This window comes from Acomys russatus, chromosome 1 (genome assembly GCF_903995435.1).
Source record: "Acomys russatus chromosome 1, mAcoRus1.1, whole genome shotgun sequence".
NCBI lineage: Eukaryota > Metazoa > Chordata > Mammalia > Rodentia > Muridae > Acomys > Acomys russatus.
Window position 1 is genome coordinate 107379938 of NC_067137.1, and position 19729 is coordinate 107399666.

Genomic DNA, 19729 nt, shown 5'->3' on the forward strand with positions numbered 1-19729 from the left:
TCACTTTTCTTGCTGTGAAGACAGCTTAGAGTCCCTGTCCACCTTCTCCCCACGGTCACCTTCACGGCAGCGTGTGTCCTTAGCTCACCTCCTCCCACTTTCGCTGCCTCACCACCCCTTCAGCACCAGCTCATCCTCCCCAGTGTGTTGGCCTCACTTTACAGTCTTGTTACAGCTTCTGTCAGGCAGTCTACTCACCATAGATACACATTCCATGGGCTGCTTCAGGGTGGGAGTGGGGTCCTTGTTTTTATCTATGCCTTTGGTTCCCCAATCCCTCCTAGCTTAATAAATGCAGGAAACAATTGGATACCTGAAACTTTGTGTTTTCGTTTTTATTATGTGGCCCACACTGACTTAAGCCTGCTGTCCTCTGTGTTCATGTCCAAGTGTTGGCATGTGCCACCACATTTAATACTTCTTGAGTTTCCCGTGAAGCTGCTCTTTGTTGGCAGCTCTGGTCCTTGATTCCTGTCTCTGCTTTCCACTTTCTAAATCTTCTCCCCACACTACCCCCCAGAATGCCACAGCCATTGTTTCCCTAGGTCTCTGTCTCAACATGTGCTTTTGCCTCTAGATCAATCTCAGATCCTAACCATTTGAAGGAGATGGAGTTACTGTCCTTCTGCCTCTCCTGCCTTCTGCCTGCCTGAGCGCTAAGACGCCCTGACCTTGGTGTTGCTTCATCTTGCAACATTGCACATAGAAGTCTTGTTCCAGTGTGGAGGCCAAAGTCTGTGCACTGTTGTGCCCACGCCATCAGCTCCTGTGCATCCTGTTGTTGTTACCTTCACTGCACAGCTCACTTGAAGCGTTTATGAGTGAGCACAGTCTTTATTCTGTCAGCTTTTTTATTCTGTTTTCTTCATGTTCCTTCGATTTTTTTTTTTTTTTTTTTTTTAACATACTGATTTTGTTTCATGTTTGCAATAGTTTCTTATGGCTTTGAGGATGTTAAATGATGGCTTTGACATTTTCCTTTTTCCTCCTTGGTCTTGTTTTCTCGGAGTTGTTGGTTTCGAGTTTCATGTTAGTGGTTTTTCACATTCATTTTCTTGCTTATCTGTTTCAAAAGAGAATCAGTACAACATTGATTTGGTATTCTGGGTTCTGGAGTTGGGACTTGTGGGTTAGACTTTGTTTTTGAGTATGCATCCTGTGTAAAGAGCAGTGTGTCTGTCAGACTAGTTTGGGAGCACCCTGATTAGCTTTGCCAAGAAAGGTCTTCCAAATGATAGCCTGATCATCACAGTTCAGGACCGTGGAGGAACTATGACCTTATTATACAGTGTCTGCTTCATGCCTGTTCCTATTTCACTGTTGAATTATTTGACCGTTGCTGGCATTTCTGGAATTTATTGAGAGTCTAAAGCCATACTTTGTCCAAGGAAAAGAATCTACAAAATGGGTAAAGGTTTTCAGGAAAGCTTTTTTGTTCTGTTTTGTTTTTGTTTTTTGTTTTGTTTTTTCTTCTTCTTTGTTTTTCAAGACAGGGGTCTCTCTGTGTAGCCTTGGCCATCCTGGACTCGCTTTGTAGACCAGGCTGGCCTCGAACTCAAAGCAATCCACCTGCCTCTGCCTCCCGAGGGCTGGGATTAAAGGCGTGCGCCACTACCGACTGGCTACGAAAGCTGCCTTTTAAACAGATTTCTCACTGTTTTGTTGTGGTACCTTTCTGTGATAGAGAGGGATTGCTCATTCCTGACTCACCAGCAGTGATGGACAGGAGAGTGCACAGTCATTTTAAAGTCTTGACTGTTGTGGTGGGGATGGGTACAGAACAGTTCCAAACAGGGAAAATAGGTGCATGGACTTAAGCTTTAGGTTCATTGGTTTTGGGTTTTTGTTTTTGGTATTTTGGTTCTTTGGTTTTGTTTTGTTTTGGTTTTTGAGACAGGGTTTCCTTGTGTAACCATGGCTATCCTAGACTTGCTTTGTAGACCAGGCTGGCCTTGAACTCACAGTGATCCGCCTGCCTCTGCCTCCCGAGTGCTGGGATTAAAGCCGTGTGCCATCACGCCCAGCGGTTCATTGGTTTTGAAGTGAACCCTCTAGCACACCTCTCTTTTGCTCTTCCCAGGGTCCTTTCTGTTGTTAGTTCTCAGTCTTTGGAGAACCTTGTAGTCTAACTTAGATTGCTTTATTATTGTCTTAGAATCAGTTTCTCCTCCTCTTCCTCCTCCTCCTCCTTCTTTTCTAACTTTGAAAATAAGGTTGTTCCTTTGCAGTTGTTTTCTTTGTGTGTAGTAAAAGTCTTTGTTGGCAATTTTGTGAGTCTCTGTGCAGACACCCTGTAACTGTCCTCTATGCAGGGACTCATTGTCACCCAGCACCATCAAGTTTCTTACTCCATTTGTGTATGTGTGGCATGCATAGGTGAGGCTTGTTTACCTGTGTGTGGATTCACAGCAGTGTGTGTGCATGTGCATGTGGAGGCCTAAGGTTGATGTCAGGAGTCCTCCATCACTCATTCCACCTTACTCATTGAGGCAGGGTTGAACCCAGAGCTTGCTGATGAGGCTGGTTTTGCTCTGGGATACCTGTCCCTGCATTCTGAAGCTGAAATTACAGGTGGGTCACCACTACTACCTGATAATACATGGCTTCTGGGGATCCAAGCTACACTCATGCCTGGCTCAGCAAGCACTTGAGCCACTAGTGGATCAGTCCCTCTGGCCTGTAATCTGGTTCCAGTGCACACTTCCCTAAACTTGATAGCCTGTGACAATTGCATTCCTGTGTTTCTTTCAGCTTTTTAACCTTTTGCTCTCACTGCCTTTCATTTTCTTTTGCCAGCCCTTCTCTCCTGATGCTCTCTAAATAGCTAACTTTTTCTATGTTTTCTTCTCGATATTTTTTTTGTCTGTTCTGTGCCCTGCTGAGGTTTGAACTGGAGACAGCAGCAATATCACAGAAACCACCAGTGGTAGGAAGGGAATGGAGTGTTCCTTGATCAAGTCCTGGCTCTGCTGGAGGCAGCCAGTGACTCTTGTCATTGAAGGGCTTCAGACGGCCTCAGGGACGTTGCAGGAACACTGCTGAGTCGGCTTCTGTGGCAGGACGTGGCATCCAGCAGCAGTTGATCACAGCTGGAAACCTACCACAACACTGCTGCTCTTACCTACCTCTTCAGAGGGCCACAGTGCACAGTTTTACCTTCTTTCTAAATGAGTAGAAACCCTAGAGTATTTTAAACCAAAGGAATCTAAAATTAAAATTTTTGTATTGGCTCCTCTTCCCTGTACATCCTACTTTCACCTCGTCTCTTTCTTCCATCCATTGTGCCTTCCCTGTCTGTGGTTACAGTGGCTGCCCCTGTGAAGCCCTGCTAGTTTGATGGGAGTATGTAGCATGTACTTTTTCTTTTTCGTGTGTTGAAAGGATGAAGGGAATACATTTTATGTCTGTCTTTCTGTCTGTCTACCCATCTAACCTATCTTATCTTGTCTGTCTGTCTGTCTGTCTGTCTATGGAGACTGGGTTTGTCTTTGTAGGCATGGCTGATCTGGAACTCACAGACATTCTCCTGCCTCTGCCTTCTGAGTGCCTGAACTTTTAAAGGTGTATATAACCGTGCCCCACATGGGAAGAGAATATTCTCTCTCTTTTTTTTTTTTCCCTAGGAAACGGTTGATTGTGTTACTTCCCTACTTAGGAACCTCCAAATAGATCAGACCAGAATCCAAAATATTTAGACACATGATTTTTACATTTCCTTCATCTTACCATCCCCCTCTCACACCGTCACATGATCTGTCTAGTCATTCCACATTCTTCACCGTCCTCGGTGTTTTGTGAGGGCCCCTTTCTGGCTCCGTGTGCTTTCCTTGCCTGCACTGGCGCTCTTACTCACTTTACTCCTTTACGCTCTCATCTTGAGCTAGCATTTCTTTGACTGTTCAGCTAGAGGAGATACCTCATGTTCTACCAACCTCTTTTCTGGGCTTTGCTGTTTTAGAGTTGTATCTAAATGTCTGATTTTCTTTTCCCTTTTATCTGCATACTTAGAACAGTCCTTAGTTACTCAGGAAATAAATATTCAGTGAACTAATAGCCCAAATTTTGGTCTACTTATTTGTCGTCTTTAAAAGAACCAGTTAATTTTTGTCAGTTGATCGCATACTGATACTCACATCTACTCTGAACTCAGTTTTTGCTACATTTTGTGAAGTAGACACCATACAGATAATGTAGATAACTTGAGCTTGTGGTGGCTTCCACTGAAGGTTAGTGTGACATACATTCATCTTAAAATTCCCTTCTAAAATAGCTTTCTATGTATAGCTAGCTACATAGAAATTATGCTGACTGAATTCTTATCTGGCAGTGTTTTCTGTAAATATCACTGAAAAATGAACAGAACTCATTTTGGAAAAGTGCTTCAACAGTTTTTGAATCATAATTTTAGGAAACATTAGATTCTTTCTGATTTTGAAAAAAAAATAGTTGTTGTCCTTTTACTGTGTTGTTAATATCTCAACAGATGTGATACAGGAAAGCCTTTCTCTGCTGTAGGCAAAGAAAGTCATTTGTAATGTGCCATGTGAGGAAGACTAGCTGAGTTCTCTGAAGAGATGTGTGGAATAGAATTACAACCCTATTCCTGAGTAGAATTAGTTCTGATTTTCTTTAAAAGTAATTATAATTCTATAAGAGATTGACATTCTTCTCACTTGTATGATTTTGAGAGTAAAAGGTATATTCAGAAGTAAACATTTACGGCCAATTTTTTTGGCTCAGATTACTATGACATGGAATCCATGGTCCATGCAGACACAAGATCATTTATTCTGAAGAAGCCAAAGCTGTCTGAGGAAATAGTAGTGACACCAAACCAGGAGTCGGGGATGAAGACTGCAGATGCCCTGCGGGTACTTTCAGGACACCTTATGCAGACACGGTAGATGGTTTCTTTTTCTTGTGTAGCTACTTTGTGTGATTAGATAGTGCAGGCCAGCTGTTAGTTCCCAGCTTCCCTGTTCCTATAGCTCCCAATAGACAGTGCTTTCACTGGTTCACTGGCTAGGCCATGAATAGTTAGCCAAATTCAGTTTTCAAAAATTCGAGTTCATCTTGCTCAGAAATTAATTAAGTAGAAATAAAAGCCAAGTATAATTTAACTCCATTGATACAGGGTTTAGTGTTCTGCTTTGTTTTTAAATGTACACCCAGGGAATCGAACTCTTAGAGCTGGGTAACCAAAATCAGTAAATTATTCTGCAGGGTGTTAATAGCTAAGACTTGTATGGTTTCTTCCTAAGAAAGTAGACTGAGTGTTCAGTAAAGAAACACATGTAGAGATGGTAACGTCAGGGTAAAAATAGAGCTGCTGGCAGGACGCTCGGAGCATCCTTGCTAATTGTTCTCTGGTTTGGTTTGGTTTGGCTTTTGGTTTATTTTCATGCTGACCCTGTAAGGACCAAATGGATAATGGAGTCAAAGTTGAGAGGATATTGTCATTACTAATATGTACAGGCTCGCAGGTGATGTTGCTGTAATTGCTGGCCATGGCTGTTGCGTGTTACAGTTCCACTTTTGCTATAACAGGAAGGCTATCTTAGTGAACCAAATGCAAAGCAAGGAAGTAACAATTCTGCTGAAGAGGACTTTAGGAGGCTCAGCATTTTGTGTTTGTTTCCCTAATTCTATGGTATTTTTTATCTGTCTGGCAGAGATCTTGTACAACCAGATAAACCTGCAAGTCCCAAGTTTATAGTGACGCTGGATGGTGTCCCCAGCCCCCCAGGATACATGTCAGATCAAGAGGAGGAGATGTGCTTTGAAGGAATGAAACCTGTAAACCAAACTGCAGCCTCAAACAAGGGACTCAGAGGTCTCCTCCACCCACAGCAGTTGCATTTGATGAGCAGGCAGCTTGAGGACCCAGATGGTAGCTTTTCCAACGGTGTGTTGAGAACTCAGACTTTGCCTTCTCAGCCCACTGTCATTGAGAAGGGAATCTTGGCCTGTGATATCTTGAGTGAATATTGATTTGAGGCCTCATTTATATTCCTGTTCAGCGGCCTGTTTTCTTCTGTCATACAATCCCACCAGTTCAATTTCATACTCTCCCCATGCTTGTTCCATGGTGTTCTGTGATTGCTGAAGGATGGGCCATCATTCTTGATGCCATATACCAGCAGCAGTCTCTCATAATTTACTTGAGAGAAAGATGAGTTTCAATTCTGGTGTTTTCTACACCATAGTAGGAGTTCTCTGAAAGGGATTTCTTATCTGCTCTGGCAGGACACTTGTTGGAGGACTCTGAACGACCTTACGTTGAAGCTCATAGTGAGCAGTGCTCGTGTGAACTCAGCTTCCACCGCTGCTTGCTTTGAGGGACTAGTAGCACGTGGGGTGCCACCGATTCTCTGCCCTTTCTTTCTTTTTATTATTTTAAGACTCATGTTTATGTCAGTATTTTGCCTGCATGTATGAACGTGCAGCAGCACATGCATGCCTACTGCTGTGTCTGATCCCTCTGGAAATAGACTTACATGCAGCTATAAGCCACCATGTGGCTGCTGGGAACTGATCCTCAGTCCTCTACAAGGGCAGCCAGCGCTCTTAGCCTCTCATCCATCTCCCCATCCCCCCACCAATACTTTTCACTCCTGATTTAGATGCACCACTTCTTAAGCTGTAAAACAGTAAATTTTCTTTGTTTGGGTTTTTTGGTTTTTTTTTTTGTTATTTTTGGAGGGGGGTTCAAGACAGGGTTTCTCTGTGTAGCCTTGGCTATCCTGGACTCAGGCTGGCCTCTAACTCATAGCAATCCACCTGCCTCTGCCTCCTAAGTGCTGGGATTAAAGGCATCTGCCGCCACCACCCAGCTTAAGCTTGTAAAACAGTAAATTTTCAAGTGTTTCCTAAGTAATCATTTTCTTGGCAGAGACATAAAAATACATTGCTACTTTTTTCCTCAGCTATTAAAAACACAGTAAACTAGACACATGAGTCTAGAGTGAGAAGTGCTATGAGAGGCTCTTCCTGCTGTGAGCCAGTATCATGGGGTACAGTCTTGGTGTATGGAGGGAGTTGCAAGTGTGACCCTAAGTAAAGTAGCATTTAGCTGTAAAAACTGCAATTGGTAATGCACATTTTCTGACCTTGCATGCTTTGTCTAAAATTAGGAATGTTTAGTGTTACTACTACCCAATTTTATTTAAAGGTGAGTTTCCATGCTAGGCCTTGTTGGAATGTGGGAAGAAACAGTGACAATGTGGATAACATGCTAGCCATAGGTATCCCTATCTTGTGTGAGTGCTATGGACATTGGAGACAGCTAGGATGAGCAGAGCACTTCCTTGGCCATTGTGACGCTCCGCAGCAGTGAGAACATGCTGCTGTTGGAGAGACTCCTACAGGTCCTGGAAGCTCTGGTGTTCACCTGTGCAAGCAGGTTGAAGTTTTGTCTTTGGGTTGGTATTTTGGTGGTGGTTGAAGGTGCTGTCTATGTTAAGACACCTCTACTCCCCGTCATATGACAGCACTTTCACCTTTCAGTATAAAGTGAATTTGTCTCTGAAATTTTAAATGTGAAGAGTTTTAGTCACATAAGAAGTAACATGTCAGCATAGGAAAACAGCCGTGACTTCTGTAGATTGCTTCACATTTTCATCACGAAGAGAAATTTGTCTTGTTTTGGGGGGTTTTGCTTTGTTTTGTTTTGTTTGTTTTTTAGAGCAGCGATTTCATTTTCCTGGCTGCACTGTTCTTTGGAATCTAGTCTTGGTCTGGGTCTTGATGTGTATGCCACGTCTTGTAGATGGGGCAGTTCAGGGAGGTTCCCCTCTCAGTGCTCTTGGGTTTTCTTTAGAAATTCTCAAGGAACTTTTATATCCTAAGTCTAAAATAAATTACTTTCTATTTTTCTTATTTTGTTTTGTAGGAGATCAAGCCCAGGGCTTTATGGATGCTGAGCAAGTGTTCACTGCTGAACTGACTTCCAGTTCTGCTCTTTCTAAAGTAGCATAGAAATTTGTATCAGGCATAATAGTTACTGAGGCTCCCATCTGTGCCACATGATGGTCTTTGTAACAGTTCTCATGTAGGGAGGAGGACAGACTTGGGTCACTAGAACAGAAATGTTGCCTTCTTCATAGAATCTGATTTGGAGCTAAGTTTATTCTAAAACTAAAAATTCTAGCAACTTTCAGAGATGTTAGATTTTTACCCAAGATGTCTAATGTGCAGAGACAGATTTGACATGCCGGAGTTTGGACACCCTTCTGCAGCACAACTGAAGTGAGAGTCTGGTTCATAACAATGTGAACAGATAGTACATAAAACTCAACGATGAAGTCTAGATCAAAAGGCAGTAGATTATGGCGTTCATGTATAATTTTATTTGGTGCCATAAATTAATTTCATATAGATGTCATACGAAAAGTTAGAGGTCCCATTCTCATGTGCCACAGTAGGTGGACACTGTAATTGGACATTGCTTCATGCAGACACTCCATTGGTGAAGCTCATTCTTCAGGCCATGGTTCCCCAGTCTGTCTACTTAGCATCTTCCGCCCAGCCAGACTGCAGCCCTGCTGTTAGATGACCCTCTCCCCCATCCCATAGGCAGTGCTGTTGCTGGTTCATTTTAAGTAAAGCTGTTTTCTTCCTAGATATCAGGGTGAGTTTAGTGCCCAAACCTTTGCTGACTATACCTCATCAATGGGGATGAATATTATTTTTAATTTGGACACTTGTCATTTTGCTGGAATGTGAAAATTATTCACATTATTAGCTTATGTTTTCAGCATCAATGGCTTTGTTTTGATTTGTTTTTTAAATTGGCATCCTTTACTTTTGTATTTCAGCTCTGAAGTGAGACTGAAATGTAGACTTTCTGGTGAAAACCACCTGTAGAATCCCTGTGTACCTTGAGGTTTCATGACAACTCAGGGTCTCCTTTCTGCTAATTGTAGGCTCTATTACTAGGACTGTCCATACCGATTGGGTTATTTTGTAGGGCTGCAAACATTAAAGAACATAAAAAATTGAAACTCAGATTTGGGGCAGATGTATTGTATAGACCCTGTATTGAAATCCTAATTAACAAAATGGTCTTAATTCCTCTTTGAAGCTGAGATGACTGACCTGAGTATGGCACAGAAACCAGAAAAGCTTTTGGAGCGCTGCAAGTACTGGCCTGCATGTAAAAATGGGGATGAGTGTGTGTACCATCATCCCGTTTCACCTTGCAAGTGAGTAATAATATCAAGTGGATATTCTTTCTCCATAGTAGTCTCCACATCCTACAACTTTTCCTTTTACCTCTGTAGAGATGAAAGGAAGTAAATAAACATAAGTAAACACGATACTTGGTACTTATCATAACTGTCCCTAGAGCACTTGGGAAGCAGAGGCAGGTGGATCTCTGAGTTTGAGGCCAGCCTGGTCTACAAAGAGAGTTCCAGAACAGCCAGGGCTATTACACAGAGAAAGAGAAACCCTGTCTCGGAAAACCAAATAAATAAATTAATTAAATAAATAAGCACTGTGGCTCACACCTGTAAACCCTGTAAACTATGGGAGGCAGAGTCAGGTGATCTTTGAGTTTGAAGCCAGCTGTCTACAAAGTGCATCCAGGACAGCCAAGGCTACACAGAGAGAAAACCCCTTTCTCTCCCTCTCTGTCTCTTTTAAAAAAAATTGTGATAACCACCCCCTCCCCCATCCCCACCATAGAAGAGTGAGGTCAGAGCTTCCTGTGTCTCAGGCAGGTGCTCCACTGAACTATGTGCCTAGTCCATTATTACTGGGGGACGGGGGCAGGGCTGAGCTATCTTCCAGCTGTGCATGATGTTTGTGAAATCCTACAAAAATAATAGTAATTGAGATGTTAAATATGAATACACCTTTTGTTTTGTAGAGCCTTTCCCAATTGTAAATTTGCTGAAAAATGTTTGTTTGTGCATCCAAATTGTAAATATGATGCAAAGTGCACTAAGGCAGATTGTCCCTTCACTCACATGAGTAGAAGAATCCCAGTACTGACTCCAAAACCAGGTTAGTGACTTTGTGCACTGTTGTATTGGGGTAAGAAAAGCAGAAAATGACATTTTTTGGCTGTAAGTGAAATAAAATAACAAAAAATAGTTTTAGAAATGATTTTAGTATTTAAAGAGTAAATCTGCCCTTCTTTTAGAACTCTGCTGTATTGTATCTTTACCGATAGATAAGGGGTGGTTCTCAGTTGAATGAGTCTCACCTCCTTACAAGTACCAGTAGACTGCATTGAGAGTGGTGTTGCCAAAGAGATCTGAGCGTTGCTTGTTCTGGTTCTTGTCAGCAGTCTCATCGCCGGCGCCGTCCTCTAGTGGTCAGCTCTGCCGGTACTTCCCGGCTTGTAAGAAGATGGAGTGTCCCTTCTACCACCCAAAAGTAAGACTTTATTCTCCAAAAAATGGTAATCGCTCATTCTGTAGTTTGGGTTTGTTTGGGTTTTTTGTTGTTGTTGTTGTTGTTGTTTTTAGTATGTTTTATTTTTAGTTATGTGTATGTCTTTTTTGTGTGCACATGTTGGCAGGTGTCCTGGGCTGTGGAGGTGTATTCCCAGACTTTCAGTGGCATTACAATGGGCCATTACCATTTCTGTTAGTTAGGGTGTATATTTATTTACCTGTATGTATCGTGCACATTTTGCTGAAGTTTTGCTCCTCTTTTGCTTCTGTGTAGCACTGTAGGTTTAATACTCAGTGTACAAGACCAGACTGCACATTTTATCATCCCACCATTACTGTACCACCAAGACATGCCTTGAAATGGATTCGACCTCAAACCAGGTAAGGAGTTAGTTTTTTATAGTCTAATGTTATTTAAAATTACATCCTGCTAAGTGTATTAATTTATCTCTTCCCCTTAGCTTTTACATTTAATTAAACAAGCATATCTTAGCAAAAATGATTTCCTACCAAGCCAGTAAAGACTATTTATTTATTTGTTTGTTTGTTTGTTTGTTTGTTTGTTTTGGTTTTTCAAGACAAGGCTTTTCTCTGTGTAGCCTTGGCTGTCCTGGACTGACTTTGTAGACCAGGCTGGTACTCAAAGTGATCCTCCTGCCTCTGCCTCCTAAATGCTGGGATTAAAGGCATGTGCCACCACCAGGCTATGTGATAACTTTTTTTTTTTTTAACCTACATCATCTCCAGATGGCAGCCACTGAGCTCCACCCTTCAGCCCTTCTGAGTATCAACAGTTAACATAACACGAGGCCATCAGGATTGTCCGTGTGTGTATTGTACATACTGATGATGAACAATCTTAGGTCAGGGCTCGGGAGACTGCTTAGTCTCTAAAGTGCTGGCCTCACACGCTTGAGGATCCGAGATCTTTGATCTCCAGAACCTGCCTTGGAGCACCTTGTAATCCCAGAGCTGCCAGCCAGCCTACTTGGAGTTCCAGGCTAGTCAATGACCCTGAATTTCAAAAGGGTGGTGGGTAGTGTTTTAAGGATGACATCTGAGGTTGACCACTGGCCTCCACATGCATAAAAATAAAAAGAATCCCAAGTCAGTTATCTTAGGCTTTTAGTGATGGCAAAATACTAAAGTTTCAGAATATTTTAATGTGGTCTAGAAGTTAAATTGCTTAATTTATTATATTATATCTGCTTTATATAATTGAATTATTTAAACATAAAACTTAACATATATTTGTATTTATATGTAAGGCTGTTAATTTTTAAATTTTTGGTTTTATTTATTCAGTGAATGATGCCCTAATCCTACCTGACAGAAGATCATGCAGTTTGTCTTCTGATGAAAGATGTTCTACAAAGCTTGTCACGTCTTTGAATTTTAGAATATATTGCTTTCATAATATGAATTTTATTGCCTAACTGAAGTGTCTAATTTTTCAAGTTTGTAAGTTTATTAAGTGGTTTCAACATTTTTTGTTTGTTCGTTTTAACTATGAAGACAGTTTAAAGAAAAGCCGAATTCTATTAAAACATTTGCGGCATGTTTGTACATTGCTGTTTCACGTCACTTTTGGTAGTGGTGCTGCAGCTCAGGGCTGTTGTGCCGTAGGAAGGCCGGTGGCCTCAGAGGATCACTTTTTACTTTTCCCAAAGATAAAGCAATGTTTGTAACTCAGTGTGGAAACAAGAGTGGTCAAAACACTGAGGCAGCTTTGAGCAGCTGGTTTAAATTCTCTTTTTAATGTGTAAAAAGACATTAAGTTTCCTCATTTAAATGCTTAAAATGTTTGCTTTGAGAAGCAAAATACAGTTTGAATTCTGCTTTGGTAAAGTGGACTAAGGTCTTGTGCCTTCTGTGAAAGTTAAGTAGTGACATGTTCATATGGGGTAAACGGAATAACGATGCAAAAACATGAACAATTCCTTGAAATGCTTCCATTTACTATTAACTTAAAATTTTTAAATAATTTTGGGAGAACAAAATTATACAAAAATTTTTACAGTTATTTACAGAAAGTATCAGAAAACAGACTTTGGACTCTATACAAGTATAAATATACATATATATTCCCATATTCTGAAAAATATTGTCAGAAATAACTCCACAGAAAATATACTTAAGTTACTACTAAAGATCATTCTTGAAATGTAGAAGTTGATATTTTAGTGGCATATTTTAAATGACAACTGTAGAATTGCAGAGATAGTATGGGTAAACGTCACAACAGGATGAAACTTGGCCTACTGTATTACAGAGTTTTATGTGTGTGGTTTTTTGAAACTGTTAAGGCAAGAAGTATCAAATGTTTTAGAACTAAATAACACACAACGGAGATTTGATGTTTTAAAAATTAAAGTGTAAGAGGTGGTTAGCAAAGAGGATAATAAAAGTTCAAACATTTTCAGGACCAAATTTAAACTGTTAAGATACGTAAAGGATGGATAATAAAGTCACGTCTATAAAAGTCTGTGTTTAACATTGTGAAGCCAGCCTTCTACTGTGGTCATTCCTTCCCACTGAGAGAGAAAGCATTAGCTAATTAGTCAGCCATTTGACAAGCTGGCCGTGACCATGAAAGATCAGAAAGAACAGAGGAGACAGGGCCTAAAGCTGCTTGCTGCATAGGTTCAAGTGAAACAGCAGGTCTTCATTCTCAAGTGCGTTGAATTTAAGGCGTTCTAGCTTTGCATCTCAGTGGGAGAATTTTAATTATTACCTTCTCAGAATGTGTGTAGGTGTGTTCTCACAACTGTCCAGTAAAGACCGAACTAGGTAACAAGGGCTTATACAAAGCAAAGCCATGTTTTTTAAGGTAGGGAATCTCATGTACCACAGGCTAGCCTCAAACTCACTGTGTAGTTAAGGACTTTGAATGTATGATTCTGTGCTCACACCTGGGATTATAGGCATGCCCCACTTATATTTGGTGCTAGAGATTAAGTCCAGAGCTTTACGGATGCTAAGTAAGCACTAGCCCTACATTTAAATGGTTTACTGTTCAATTCTGACCCTAAAGCAATTGCTGATAGTTGTGCTAAACAAAACACTATAAGAAGTCACACAGAGGAAGGGATGGGCATGGCTGCTGATGCAGAGCGCTGGGGCGTGCTGCGTGCTTTGGCATGCATTTACATAGGAAACGAGTGGGTCTACGATAGCTGATGGCAGCCCTGGGCTATAAACTCAGATGCTGCAGGCACACACCCACCTGTAAAAACGACAGGACAGATTCTCTGACTCGTCACCTTTATCACAGTTGTAACTAAAAGCTGGCAAGCTGTCCAGAGGGAAGCCTTAGAACTATACCATGCTTCAATTTGAAGCATTTTATCTTTTTATAAGAATTCTTTAATTTGACTGTCATTTTGTATAATATCAATGCATTCTAAAACTTGGCCTAATTTAATATAGATGGACCATTCAGCGAGAGCAATGGAAGAGTACACTAAGTTTCTTGCAGTCTCTTCATCAGCCTTCAGCCTTAAAACTGACCAGGCTCCAAGCACTGCTTAGACAAAAGTTCTTTAATGTGATGTGTTCATTTCTGGTTTTAATATTCACAATTTTTAGCGATAGAAAACAAACCAAATCAGGGTTCAGAAGCCTGCAGGGAAGGATCTATGCTACAAAGATAACTCACACAGTGAGATGAAAATGGAGAAAACCAGTAGAGCGTCCTCAGGGTCTTCACATGGAGAAAAATTAAGTTTTACGCGGCCATCTACTGGATTTTTCATCTTGCGAAAACTCTACCCAGGCTAAATAGCAAAGTCCTGTGCAGGACGTCCCAGTCTTTGGCAGCATTACAGTGGAAGGACTGACTGAGTGCCTCACATGAACCTGGAGCCACTCCTTTTGGAAAATAGCCTTATAGGGTGGCATACATCTAACTAAAGGCTTTCTCAGTAAAAAACTATAAAACTTTATGCTCACTGTTAATTAGTGTATGAATTTAATGCTTCTGTTTACACAATAAACATTTATTATTTAGACCATACCTTTAAATAAGCAGCTCGATCACTCAGGAGCTATTGCTATCACAGAAACTTAAGAAAACTGTACACTTGGAAATGAATGTTCATTTGTATCACTTTCCTATTAATGAGGCCTTAATTGTGATTCAAAATTTTACAGAGATGGCTTCTAAACACAAAGATTGACAGCGCAAAATTGAAAAGAGTCATATTTGACTTTGCATCTATTCCTTAGTTCAGGCTGTAAGAAGTGCCCTTTGCAGGACCTTCCTAAGGAATAGACACGTTTGCCAGGAAAGCTGTGTCAGTTCCCTTGAGAAAAATGTTTGCATTTTGAAAGCTGATACTTCAGGGTGATGATTGTTTATTCCTTTCCTTGTACAAGGGCAAAATATTTCATTGGACAGACCTTGAGAAGAAATGTTAGAAATGAGATTTCCCCGCCCCCCCAAGGATTTTGTTGTTGTTGTTGGTTTTGTTTTTAAACACTGCTGTACTCTTAAAAATCTTCTGGCCAAGTCTGCCAAAATTCTACGCTCTTCAATAATAAGAGGAGATTGCTTTTACCAAATGCTCAGTCATTGATTGCGGTGTGGTTCCCTGGCAGTGTGTGGTTATGGGTTATACGTACAGCAAGCATTTGAGCTGACAGCCCTTCACTGTGTGGATGGTTATGCACATCGCTCCCTGTCAGTCTTCAGTTAGCACCACTTGACCATGCAGTTTGGTTTTGGTTTTTCCATCGTGGAACTGGTCTCTTGAGGTGAGAGTGTTTAGACTTCTCAGCGTCATACCTTTCAGTGAGGCATATGTACACATTTCCAGACAAACAAACTGTAATCACAAAAAGGTAACAACGGATTGCGTCACATTCTAGATTTTGAAATTTTGCCAGTTTATCTTTCAGATCATGTGTACAATCACTCCTTTTCATCTGTTTGTATGAGGGTAATAGCTTTGGAGTCACTGGATAAATGCTGGCAGTGTGTCCATTACCACAGCTATATGGAGTTGTTTTAATACTAACAAAGTAGCCGTATTCTTTCTGGACTGACAAAGTACTGACCTGCAATCATCGCCTCCGGCACTGACAACGTGTCGATCACCACTGGTAAATCGAATATTTGTCACATGAGGGGAATGACCCAAGAACCTCTTATGCTTTGCCTAAAAATAGAAGCAAAGCTCTCTCAGCAGTGATGTACACAAAGGTTCCTAGAGCAACCCGTAATTCTTCACGAGAGTAGGGATTACTGTGAAGACTTACAGATCTACATAACAACAAATTTGGGTAGTCCTATATTTTCTCTGAAAAGGGGGGGAGAGATTAGAACCTATAATTGATTATAGGTTTGATGTTTAAGCTCATCAGAACTTTCCTATGAGTTTCCAAAGACTATGGGGAAGATTGGGTTGTGGCGGGAGGCAGGGAGTCTTACCAGGCTATCCTTGAACTCATGAATCTACCTGCCTCTGCCTCTCAAGTGCTGGGATCAAATGTGGGCACCACCACACCTGGCCTGGAAGACTTATTTTTAATAGATTTTACTTTGGGTGTTGACGTTTGATGAAAGCTTTAGAAATTACAGTATTTTTATATCAACCATAACATTTTAAATATGAAACAAAGATTAATCATCTTAAGATACAACTGAAGTGATAAAAAATACTAAACAAACTTACAAATTTTTCTGGGCATGGAAAGTCATATAATTTAACCATGCCAAAGTCATCTCCTGTCACAAGGCTAATTCCTGAGTGAGACACACAGGCACAGGTGACATCTGCCTTCTCAGCATGTCTGGACCAGATTCCCATAACTTCATCTCCTAGTATACTGTATAGAGGGGAAAGCAAACACCATCAATAACACAGACATTCAGTGATATTAAGCAAAAGCACCATTTGCCTCCGCCTCCCAAGTGCAGGTTAGATGTACATTGCTGTTGACAGTTTAGGAAAATGCCATGAAATCTTTAAGGTCACTAAAGTCTTTTTCAAGAACTTGTTGATAGTGTGGGGCTGTTCAGTCAGAAGAGTCAGGGTTCATTCTCTTCCTTCAGCAACAGGAATTTCCTGCTCTTGTTTTTTGAGATGATCTTGGACATCGATTGCTGGCTAGCCTCAGGTTCACTGTAGATCAAGCTTGCCTAGAACCTTGGAAGAATTCTCTCTGCCTCCCACATGCTAGAGATCAACAGGAGTCAAGCCACCATTCCTAGGTTGTGTTTTCTTGCTTTCTGTTCAAACGTGGCCTTGTTCATGCTAGAAAAGTACTCATCACTGAGCCATGTCTCCATTCCATGTTTTCCAACTTTTCTAACCTCAAAAGTTACTTGAGTAAAGCATTTACCTAGTCCAGGTAGCCCATGTGATCCTGTCAATGACAGCATGATCCATAAGGTGTTTTCCTGAAGGCACTTCATAAACATGCCGTTTATAGCAGCCCATAGAAACCTGTTCTCAATGAGAGGAAAAATTCATTAGATGTAGGCAAAATCTGTTATCAGCAGATATGTTTATATGTGTCATCATGAGGATGCAAAAATTACAGCAAAATGTGGAGGTAAGAAAATGAGACACAGGTGCAGAATGAGCAGGTCCCAAGGGCTGACACCCAGCACAGGCTAAAGGGCACCATCCACGATTCTTGGACTCCACTGAATGGCAAGATTGTAATCACTTGCCACAAAATCATTTCTGAGATAATGGGTATGATAATTATATACATAACCCATAACATAAGCAGTAAAATTTCACAAAGAATCGGATACAGAAATTAAGAGTAATTAAATTTATACAAATTTAATTATACAAATAACATTTACATTAATACAGAGTTGTGCTGTCATACCTGGGGCTTAAAATGCATTCAATAAAGAAATACACAAGCAAGCATCATTATAAACTGGGTGCAGTACTGGAGCTGTACCTGGAGATGTTTGCTGTCTGCAGAGAAGTCCATTTGAATGACAAAGCTTGGAATGTCTTTGCAGTAGCTGATTCTGTTAAGGGTGGGCCCCAGTGTTAAGTCATAAAAGTCCACTGAGTTCTCACTAGAACCCACCGCCAAATACCGGGAATCTGGACTAAATCTGAGTTCATAAAATGTTAGAGAAAAGAAAAAAAAAAAGTGTTAAGTTCCACGGAATTGTTTTAACTTTTTACGATCAGGGACTTCCTCTAGCACCTGGAAATCAGTTCATATGGCTTTAAGTCACCTAGAAGACAACCGACCATGCACACAGACTGTATTTGCCTATTAACATTTAGTAAAGGCCCTTACATTTTACTTACATATTAAATATTTGTCTTCCAATTATAATTTTAAAAGAACTTTTTTTGTTTGTTTGTTTGTTTGTTCTTTTGAGACAGTTTCTCTGTAGCCTCTGCTGTCCTGGAACTTGTTCTAAAAGACTAGGCTAGCCTCAAACTGAGAGATCTACCTGTTTCTGCCTCCCAAGTGTTGTGATTAAAAAGGTGTGTGCCACCACAACTCGAAATAACTTAAAAAAAAAAAAAAAAAATCCAGAATTGCTAAGTGAACATACTTCATAAGATAGAAAAATGTCTTAATATCCAAACACAGCCAGATGAGTTCACTCAGGTTGTTAGGATGGAAGAATATTTGTTAAAAGTTAAAAAATAAAACTTCTCCCCTGTCAGTCATGAGAAACAGTAGGGGACAAACTCAGTTTTAGAAAATGTCCCATGAGTCCTGTTGAGTAACATCAGAGACATGTAGGGGTGAAGGAAAGCCACTGTTAAAAGTTCTACATGTTTCAAGTTCCTTGAGATTTCCTTTATAAAAGGGTTTTACAGCTGAAAAGACCCATTTTTGAGAGACCTGGACCCAATAATCTTACCACAATGTTCTGGAAGGGTAACTATTATGGAAATTAGTTTAAGCACTAAGAAACACAGGATCAAGAAAGGGCCAGAGGTCACAGAGGCTGTGGCCGAAGGTAAAGGCTCCTGCTCTCAAGCCTCACAACCTGCGTGCAATCCCTGGAGTCCACGTGGCGGAAGGAGAGCACGCGTTGCCCTTTGACCACCACTTGTGCAGTGTGTGGCATGTGCATGTGTACACACACCCACCAAATGTAATCTTTCCAAAAAGGCTTTTGTTAATTTGAATTCTGGGAAATAGATATTCAGTGAGTCTTGGCTGAGTGAATGAGCCAGGAATGCAGATCCAGGGAAGGCATGTAAAAGGCAGTCAGGAGGACGTCCACAGTTGACCTGTGGTGCCCTTGCTGAGATGAAGCAAAGGTTTTCAAACTTCTTGATGGCTGCCGGCCCTCCTGTATTAACAGTACAAAACAGTCCTCAGCACACTGAGTTTACTGTGCATGTTTAGTAGCTGGTACCATAGGGCACTGTATAGGTGATGATGTTCATTGGGATTTTGTTTTGGTTTTCGAGACAGGGTTTCCCTGTGTAGCCTTGGCTATCCTAGACTCGCTTTGTAGACCAGGCTGGCCTCGAACTCACAGCAATCTACCTGCTTCTGCCTCCCAAGTGCTGGGATTAAAGGCGTGCGCCACCACGCCCAGCTGTTCATTGGGATTTTTAATTTTGATAAGCAGTTCACAGCTGGTGTAACATCTGGAGGTGTTGGGGCCATCGGTATCCCCCATCCTGCAAAAATAAGATCAGGACCTAATCTGGATGTATGAGGAAGATTTTTAAAGTTCATACTGGTTATTGTAAAAATCAACTAGAAAAGCCATTCCCTCTCTTGACTAACCTGATATCATGGATTGCACATCGCCTGTCTCTCTTCTTCCCCCATATTTTTAGAGAGCTCACAAGTAATATAATAAATTCTCCATTTTTCATTCCAATAGCAACCATGTCCCCTTCAGGGCTGTAACATACTGTCCGAGCAGCATGTCCCAAATTCACTTTGTTTAGCATCTTCTGTATAAGAAGAAAGAGTCACAGGAAACATTTACAACTGAAACCAATTTTCCCCAAACCTCAAAATAATAGCAAGTTAAAGCTGGCAGTTGAGGTTTTTCACTTCTTAAAATCTGCAACCTCTCATTAAAAAGTGTTTATACCTACTTTATCAGCAATATCCCAGAGTCTCACTGTCCCATCTTCTGCAGCAGAAAGGAAAAAATCCCTTGAAGGATGTGTTGCTAGTCCCCAGATTGGCCCATCCACATGACCATTAACTAAAATGTTACATGCTGCATTTTTCTCTCCAACTTCAATTATTTCCGCATTCCTTGTTCCAACTAGTATCTTGCCCTGAAAAGCAAAGGGACCAATACACTTAATGTGATACAACAGTCGCATGCTTTGAACAAGGTGCAAGGCAATTAG

The 19729-nt window shown here is 40.9% G+C and overlaps 2 protein-coding genes across 4 annotated transcripts in view; one reads left to right on the plus strand and one right to left on the minus strand.

Annotated features, from left to right (window-relative positions):
- The window catches only part of Zc3h14 (zinc finger CCCH-type containing 14), a 46365-nt gene extending 33174 nt beyond the window's left edge, over nt 1-13191 (plus strand). The window contains exons 11-17 of the mRNA XM_051150289.1: nt 4741-4900; nt 5673-5905; nt 9083-9203; nt 9872-10008; nt 10292-10383; nt 10678-10784; nt 11709-13191. Coding sequence (XP_051006246.1) covers nt 4741-4900; nt 5673-5905; nt 9083-9203; nt 9872-10008; nt 10292-10383; nt 10678-10784; nt 11709-11715 — 857 coding nt within the window. The 3' untranslated portion in view covers nt 11716-13191. The remainder of the gene's footprint in view (nt 1-4740; nt 4901-5672; nt 5906-9082; nt 9204-9871; nt 10009-10291; nt 10384-10677; nt 10785-11708) is intronic.
- Nucleotides 13192-15071: 1880 nt separating this feature from the next.
- The window catches only part of Eml5 (EMAP like 5), a 107618-nt gene continuing 102960 nt past the window's right edge, over nt 15072-19729 (minus strand). For all 3 annotated transcript variants that reach the window (XM_051150318.1, XM_051150308.1, XM_051150299.1), the window contains 7 exons: nt 19466-19654; nt 19146-19318; nt 17328-17490; nt 16749-16852; nt 16079-16232; nt 15462-15562; nt 15072-15229 (listed from right to left, as the gene is read on the minus strand). In XM_051150318.1, coding sequence (XP_051006275.1) covers nt 15193-15229; nt 15462-15562; nt 16079-16232; nt 16749-16852; nt 17328-17490; nt 19146-19318; nt 19466-19654 — 921 coding nt within the window. In that variant the 3' untranslated portion in view covers nt 15072-15192. The remainder of the gene's footprint in view (nt 15230-15461; nt 15563-16078; nt 16233-16748; nt 16853-17327; nt 17491-19145; nt 19319-19465; nt 19655-19729) is intronic.